General features: G+C 42.2%; 1 protein-coding gene across 1 annotated transcript in view; it reads left to right on the forward strand.

The window, feature by feature from the left end:
* Positions 1-8,852, forward strand: part of LOC147683275 (E3 ubiquitin-protein ligase DDB_G0292642-like) — a 286,530-nt gene extending 277,678 nt beyond the window's left edge. The window contains exon 4 of the mRNA XM_086943732.1: positions 4,616-8,852. Coding sequence (XP_086799858.1) covers positions 4,616-5,089 — 474 coding nt within the window. The 3' untranslated portion in view covers positions 5,090-8,852. The remainder of the gene's footprint in view (positions 1-4,615) is intronic.
* Positions 8,853-9,109: the final 257 nt, after the last annotated feature.

The raw sequence follows: 9,109 nt of genomic DNA on the forward strand, positions 1-9,109 counted from the left end.
TGATTCTAGGTTTAGGCAATTCTGTCACTTAATATGACAGGGTGTTTTTTATGTATGGCCTTTTAATCATGCTACTGACATTACTGAACTGCATTTGTTTTCTAATTGTGGCACAGGTATTGCATATCAGAGCACAATAGTTTATATAAATATTGTAAGCTTCCTTCATGTCTCTTTTCTATTTATTGTGGGCTAGTACGAGTGAGAAAACGAAAGTGGATGACCTGCTATTGTGAAATCTGAGGGAGTTGAGAGTGCTGTGTTCTTGAGTGCCAAATCACTTGACTCTCTGGAAAGGTTAGGATGGCAAGTGAAGCACTATAAGCTAGTTAGATTCGGGCCCATATGTGCTGATGTTGTATGGTGACTCATTCCCTACATACTGATGTTCTATGGTCCAAAGCATAGCTCTGTAGAATCACTGCAACATCAGGTTTCAAGCATTGCAGTGGGAATATATTAACCCCTTCCATGCTGATGACGGAACCGCTCCGTCATCAGCTACAGTTGAGCTGTGCTGATGACGGAGCGGTTCCGTCATGGCCCGGCCGCCGCGCCTGCGCGGCGCTGATTTCGCGCCTGCGCGGGCGTTCTAAAGAGCGGGGCGGGTCATGACGGAACCGTTCCGTCACCAGCACAGCTCAACTGTAGCTGGTGACGGAGCGGTTCTGTCACCAGCATGCGGCGGCCGCGCGGCCGCCCCGCCCCTTTAGCGCTGCGGCGGAATAGCCGCCGCAGCGAAGGGGTTAAGAAGAAAAACGTCAACAAGCACAGGAAGCCAGGAAAACATACAATAAATTGCTGAATTGCATATTGCAGGTTGTTGTATGCGGTGTAAAAGTTGGTAAAAAAGGATGGACATGATTGTGACCCAAAGTGACTAGCAGTGGCTGGCATTTGATCCAAGCAATCCACCCTTCTCTTTTTTGTTTTCCTTTTTTGTTTTCCTCAGTGGGATGCCATAAGTGTGATGGCAAGGCCCAAATATGGCTCGCATGCTCATTGTCCTTCTGTCCTGTTCAGAAGGGACCTTGTCTGGGAGTTTGCAATAGACTGCTACTATTGGAGTAGGACCAAGGTTGATTGTCTATGGCTGATTCCAATGTGCTAAGGCATAGTGGCCAGAAACAGTCGACTGGATTGCATCCTGAGTAATTTCCAGAGGCTGAGCTTAATTCAAGCAATTCTTCCATCACCTTTTTGTTTTTTACAACAGAGAAATATCCAACTTTTCAACTACCTTAAAATTGAGAAATCATTAGTTAAAACAAAACTCAGGAGAAAAACTTCCCAAGACTGTAGGCAAAATAGTAAAGGCTCACTACCCATCTTTGTTGTCTAAAAATGCAACACCCCAGATTAGTAAACTGAGGTTTAGCATAGTGCAAGGTAAGCCTGGTGGTATAACTTTTAAGTCTGATTTGCAAGAGCCTAATGTGCAATCCATACTACATTAAAATTGTAAGGAGTGATTCTTATTCAGTGGAGTGTGTGTGGAATAGATGTTCCCAGAACAAATATGTGACTACTGACCGCAATTAGAGGTGCAGAGTTTTGAAGCACCAACAGAGGCCGTCATGAAGGTCATGGTATATCCCATAAATTTACTCCATCCGTAAGCCGATGATAACAGTGACAGCAGAATGCCCCCTGACTCAAAGGTGAGACACAGTGACAGCAGAATGTCCCCTGACTCAAAGGTGAAACCCAACAAAATCCTGCCAAACACTAGATGAAATAAACAATTTGAGGAGAGGACAAAGATCTCTGTTTCTGATTGGCGTCAGTTTTAAAACCCTTGGGGCAGATCAGCAACAGCCAGAGATAATTATCGCTAAGCGCGCTTAGTGCGTGGATAATTATCGCCGGCTATCGCTGGATTATATCGCCGAGAAAGCGTACTATCAGCAACGCTTATCTCCAATGCAATATATAATCCAGCGATAGTTGCAAAAAGTGCGATTATCTATGGAAATCCAGCTATATTTGCACATCGATAGGCGATCCGTTGATGATAGGGCAGGGTGGATTCATCCGCACAATCCACCACACATAGGCTATCATGGCAAAGTATAAAAGAAAGCAGGCGTAAAGAAAGAAGCGATAAGTGCGGTTAGCGCTACTTTTCTTATCGCTACCCAGGTTAGCGAGCAGCTTGCTGATAGGAGAAAAGTCTGTTAGCGACATTTCTCATGTTATTTTGGTGAGGAACGCCTACTATGCATCTCATTAGCGTTGAGATGATGGGCGTTAAGGAAACAGGCGCTTAGGCATGGATTCACGCGATAGCGTGACCTTGCTGACCATGCGATAAAATTATCGCCGCTTTTCGGCCGAAAACGGACGCTAAAGTGGCGATCATTTTATTGTGGTGCCTTGATGATATGCCTCCAAGGTCTTGACTAGATTTACAAGCTTATGACAGATGGTATATTTTGTTGGCGAAAATTCGAGCCCCAAAAGTCCACACTAGTGTCAACATTCATTACTTCGTTTTCAACCTGCATTGTTTATGTTTTATATGGATTCAAATTAAGCCACTGGCTGCCCATTCAGGTCCTGCCTTCACAATACATTTTCTTTAAAGAGATGCAGAGAAATCCATTGAGAAGGTCTCAAATCGCAAGAGATTAAACGCCTAATCACAGAGCAAATGAGCTAGCATGGAGGGAATGTTGAATCTAATTTTAGACTAACAGGACAGTCTTGACCTGTTAACAATCCAATGAGATAAAATCAAAGAAATTCTTTAATGGTACCAAGGTGTTATTTAAAGAATAGGTTGGATGGTTCTTTCATAGAGTCGGATTTCTAAACTACACATGAAAAAGCATTCTATTCTATGTACCGTTAAAATCATTTTCATTTGTTGTAGAAACTGAGTTTATCTCAAAGAAAATGTGATCCTGAAATATTCACACCCACAAAAACACGATCTGCTTGATGCTCAACTCGCAAAGTTTCCTTAGCTATTGTTTAGATTTTAGTACTGCAACTATATGTGAGTGGCCTTTAGACTCATCATTGCCATGAATGACTGACAGTCGTTGTCACTATGATTCTTACAGAAGCACCTGACTTGGCAAATGGGCTGCAGCTTGCTTTATGGGATGACCAAACTTCAGTACCTGAAGTTAAGAAGTACTCAAGAGCTTTTATTATTTCTTAGTACTTGATAGTTGAATAATAATAATTCCACTTTTTCAAGTAAAAAGATATTTTATTTTAGCATTTTTGCGAATTAATTGTTGTCGGTATCAAGGAAATTAAATACAAATGTGTTAACGTTAATGTTTCTGTGGCAATACATATAATTTAGAGATTATGTGAGACGTGGTTTTCACCACAGGGCATGTAGAATTTTGTAGCATTTGGTGCCTTGGACAAGTAGATTATTTTATAAATCCCACACTTTATATGATGATGGCTCCCTTCACAGCAGGTGAGTCCCACCAGGCAAGTTGTGATCTCTAAACAAGTCAGCCTGACCTCCAACAGGCTGAAGGAAGTTATGACCTCTGCCCCTCCCCCACGGTCCACGGATTCTCCGCCACCATACAAATGGTCCCCTTAGACCCTCCGTACAAGTTCAGGGCTAAATTCCAGTATCTATGCAAACAGGAGATAACATAGTGGTCAGAATGACAAGATGTGCGATATTTGTTGCACACTCAAAGTTTTCCGCGAATAACATTTATTTGAAGAAAATGCTCGAGAAAAAAGGAAGAACCCGAATTCTAAATATTATGCCTGCAGAGTTTGATGTGGTAAAACTGGTTCTGCATGTTGTGACTAATTTCCAAGTTTAAAAATCCAAATACAAGGTATTTACCACACTCTATAAATAATTCAGCCGGTGGTAGTGGTATTTATCGGGTGTGCTAAATACGTGCTTCTAATCTGTCCAACTTGTAATGAGGTCCTCAGAATCTGTTTAATATGCAGTGTGTGGTGTATCCTCCCTAAACCAAATCCTACTTTTTTTAATATAAAAGTAAATGTACCACGGATGGTTAGTGTAATTTTAATTATCAAGTACTGGCAAAGCCAATAGGTCACACTTTGATGTGGTAAATAAAGCATGCAAACACAGACATGCACTCATGATGCGTATATGTAGTAGCACAGTAAGGCCAAATCTATTGGTTTTTCCAGTGTTTGTTTGCTCTTGTCTCTTCTTCGCGGGGATTGGAGGCCTGCCATATGACTTTCTGCAATGTACCTGTTGTTTTGGGTAGGCTGATGGTTTGCATCAGTATAGGACTCCATCATGCCCTGGTTGTGGTATTCAGTAAGCTTCAGCGACAGAAATGCACAGTGCAGCTGTGATGTTCTTTTCTCTACCACTCTTGAAAGATTATGATTGATGCTCGTTTCACTCTTCCCACCTCGTCTCTGGTGCACTACTGTAGATATGTTGCTACAGAATGGGTTTTGCTCTTTCAAAATGATGGCTCCTCGCCTCCAGCTTGGTTATTTAAAGATTGGTCTCAAATAGACACTCTCCAGGAACCAGACTAAGCGAGATCACTGTTCTGTGCTAGAAACAACTTAGTGGCAAACGTTTCTCATGAAAAATATGCGAAGCTCTCTAATCGTGTGTTCTCATTTTCAGTGTCCTGGATGCAGAGCGGTTGTGGAACGCAAAGACCTGGAGAACCTGAAAGTGCGCTGTGTGGTCTGCAGCGCCAAGAAGAAGGAAACTTGTGAGTTCTGCTGGCAGTGCCTGAGACCCTGGAAAGATGCTGGATCTTCATCTCTGCGATGTGGAAACGAGGGGTGTGCAGACCCCCGGCTGAAGATCCTCGCTGAATGTAGTGTCATAGATCTTCCAAGGAATGAAATCAAAAACTGCCCATCCACCCGGCACTGTCCAACATGCGGGCTTATGATAGAGTACAAAGTATTGTGTAAATATGTTATGTGTCCACAGTGCAGTGTCGAATTCTGCTTTGCCTGCCTTGAATCTGCTAAAGTCTGCCAGGCGGCTAAAGGAGGGGCCAGTTTTAAGACTTGCAGCAAGCCTGTCGCTCCCAGGCAAACTAGGATTCCGGTGTGGTCTCAGCGAGGCCAACAGCCACCCATCTAGCGTTCCTGTCACTCCTAGACAGATTACATTTCAGGAGGTCTTTGAGAGGCTCCAACAGAGACTATCCATTTAGAACACCTTTAATGCTGAGAGCCTGAGAATTCCACCTGTCATTGGTAATGCATGAAAATGCTGCACATTTAACTACACATGATTAGAAAGAGTGTGCATAGACACTTAGGTGAAAGACCTGATATGTATCTGTATGATCTCCTGTCCTGATATCATCAATCTTAGCTGTTGAACTATTTTATTGATTACTGTGGTCAGCCTTTAGAAAGGATATTGTGTAGTTAGTGACAAAGTTAATAACTTGATTTTTACAGAGCAAACAGCAAAATGACCACTTTTTACTGAGGTAAGTAAGGTGTGGAGGAGCATAAAAATCCTGCCCCTCTGCACATTCATATTTCATAACCTAATTGTATATGTGATATTCTCACTTAGACATTTCAGTCTCTCTTAATCGCAGATGTCTTGCCGTGCTCTGCTCCCCTGCTATCCATGTGTTTTCAATTTACCTCTGTGCCAATTCGTACTTGAGGGGTGTGTTTGCCTCACCGTGGATCACCAGTCTCTCCAGGCTCTTTCTTAGACGACTGAAAATAGTTCCAACTTACCCAGACCTTCTCACACTCACATCAGACCATTAGTTTTCTTAACACAGTAAATGCTGTTTGGCTTATTTTGATTTCATAGTTACAAAAATGCTATTGGGAGTTGTCTACTTTATACAGTCAAAGCTGATGTCATTAACCTAAAAACGGGATTTGATCATTGTAAATAACACAAGGGGTTACATGTGCCAAAAACAATTGTAACAGCTCACTAGAACCCATAATATTCCTCTCTTCTCCTCCATAAGTATTTTCTACCCGTGGCTGGGACCTATAAAAGTTGTAAAATATACTGCGGGTGTCACATCTGCATGATTAATGAGATTAGGAAAGCATCCCTAGTTGATGCACAAATCAAATGCGAAATATCTGGTGCAACACTATAGTGCTTTGGTTGGTTTCTTTATTGCCCCAATATGCATTCACTCATGGTCTAGGGAGACGCAAATAGCTCTTAGAAGCCCATGGTTTAAACAAGGAGGAGCTTATCAAATACATATGTCTTCACCTTGGGGTATTGTGAGGGGGGGGGGGGGGTCAGTTTTTGAATTACGTTGAAGGGTAGCATATTGACATTATCTTTCAAAAGCTATTGATATGCTACGGGTAGATATGATGCAAGGGTGTCTGTTTTGGCTGGGATGCTTTTATTTTGGCGGAATGATGGGTACTTGCTTAATTTTAGCTAGATATTGGAAGTTCTGCTATGATTTGTAATAGTTTGAAGAAATATGTGAGATGTTCATGTTTGAACTGGTGAACAAAATGGAAGGGTCAAGATTGATTTAGGTATGGGGAAATTCAGCATGGAACTTATTGCAACATCCTATTAATAACCTTGTAGTATATAGTATTTCGCACTCGCCTCACCAAGCACGTTTTTATCTAATTTTGTTCCATAATAAACCATAACTGGCTAAATATTTTTGATGTAATGTTTTAATATAATTCATTTAATGATTTAACTGTATATTGTGAAATTCTGTCAATTCAAAAAACCGTTTTCAAGATTTGAACCCTCAACATTCCAAAGGGGGTTGGACATTAGGACGTCTGAGGACAGGTCACTTTTCTAGTTTAAGTTGCAGTTTAGCTCATTTCTGTCTTTCAAATCTTTGGGAAGAAGAGCTAGATTACGAAGCATCTTGGACTACTTGTCTGCTGACAGCTGGCCACAGGGCAGGCAGTAGCTGCTGAATCACAACCATGGAGAATGCGTCGTTTGGCTTTGGTGTCCTGTGTCCGTCCTTCAGTGACTCTGCAAACTAGGCCAGGTACACACTGTCTGCACTTCAATCACAGGGTAGCAACGGCAAGCAGTTAAAGGCTTCTTAAGTAGCCAGTGTTGGGTGCAGAGGCTCAGAAATCAAACTGTGAAACCAAAGACATAATAGATTTACTCTCTAGCCAGTGCTTGTCTTTGTAAAAAGAGATGTCGTTTAATATCACAGTATAACCAAATACTCCACACAGTCATGAAGGTTCAGTTACAGGGATTTACAAGACCGCTATTAGTCTCTAGGATATGACAGTTCTCACACCAGCTACTGTGGTAACATTCTGGAGCTAATTGAAAAGCCCCTTGAGCTGCTGGTGCATCACTTTTTTATGACGCTCCGGCGCTGCAGAGTACAGCCCAATATCTACGAGGCCACACAAAACCACCTTGTGTGGCCTCTCATGCCCTTGTAGATATGGTGAAGGCAACACAGCGCACGTTGCTGTGTTGCTTTACACCGGAGTCCAGGAGACTTTCCATGGGTGTTGCAGTGGGTGTTCCCACATATCACCCATGGGTTTTAATGCTTTCCCAGATTTGCAAGGATCTGTAAACCAGGGGATGCGTCAAAACTGTGCGCCTCCCCAGGGCAGGCGTGACGAGGAGGCATTTGTTTTTTTGTCCTCTTTTGTTCCTCTTTCTATGTGTACTGCATTCCAAGCACACATAGAAAGATGAAAACACCTCATTGGATTGTTTTTGTGCAGGAAGGTGTCCTTCCCTGCTTAAAAACAATCCTGCCAACTGCGCAGACACCCTTGCAGGGGTGTCTACGTAGGCACTAGGTACCAAATTGTGCTCCAGAGCAAAGGAAGGGACAGGAATGTGCCTTATTGACATAAATATGGTGAATTATTGACATTTCATTTTGGTGCTGGGCAGCGCAACAGGAAGACTTGTGGTGCTGCCCTACGCCAAAAACTAATAAATAAGCCCCTCAGTTTCAATTGTACCCATATCTGTACTGTCCTAGCAGCTATAAAAGGTAATGGGCAAGAATAAGGCAGCAGTCAAGCTCACTGGTATGCTGTGCAAGCAGCTAGCATGCTTAATAACCCATAGTTTAGTTGGTTCACATCTTGAGGAAAAGATTGTGTGCCCTAAAGTAACTCTAACTCGTGCACTCGCCTTGCACTACTTCTATACTCACATAGCAGACACACTTGCACAATAGTTCAAGGGTGCCTGATTTGCAGGGAATGATAGTTTATGTGCAGGAAGGTTATGTTGCTAGTTTTACACAAAATTTGATGGTGGTATGCTCATTAACACAGTCGGCAATAATTACTAGAAGTTGGTGGTAACTGAATGTTTCCGACCTCATTCTCGGTTGCCAAACATTCCCACCTATCATTGCAACTCGCTATTAGAAAGGGACGCCCTTTACATGCCCCTTCCTAATAGCGACTTGCAAACCCTATTTTACGAGTCGGGAATAGGTTACCAACTTGCAAAATAGGGTTGATATGACAGTAAGCATTTTTCCGGTCCCAAACGCCCGATGGGCTTTTTGCAACTGGTTGAATATTTTGTACATCTGTCCCTTTGACTTTGAGAGGTTTTGGCTCCTTGATTGCCCTACAATAGGAAGAGAATCCATTTAGTTGCTGCATTTACAGTCATGGAAATTGATTTATCAGAAGGCAACATGGCGAACATGAAAGACTGATATTGGAAAACAAAGTTAATGGCGCAGTTTTCCATTTGTCTTTAAATTGCACGTGCGAAAATGGTGGTGGTCCCTTTAAAAGCACAGTCTGTACACACAAGCTCTATGACTCTGAGGAAGGCTATTGATGAAGCGCTTTGTTTAGTTTTTATCCTGAGGTATTCATTGTAATTAAATAAAATAAGTCATGCTGCATTACCATAGCTGTTCCACTTGTCTCTTTGAAGTCCTGATTCAAGAAAGGAGAGAAGGGGCATTGGTGAGAATATATATATATACAGTAGGTAGTTCTAGTTAGGATCTAGTTTCTATAGGACAAGCCTTTTTTGATTTGCCAATGTCTTTAGTGTTTTTGATGAATATTCGTAAACTTTTCAAAACTAATGGGGCGGTCAGGTCAGCTGCTGTGCTGAAAGTTTCGGGGTGATTCGTCAAGCGGGGGCAGAAAAAGGGTG

Source organism: Lissotriton vulgaris, chromosome 11, assembly GCF_964263255.1.
Source record: "Lissotriton vulgaris chromosome 11, aLisVul1.2, whole genome shotgun sequence".
NCBI classification, from domain to species: Eukaryota; Metazoa; Chordata; class Amphibia; order Caudata; family Salamandridae; genus Lissotriton; species Lissotriton vulgaris.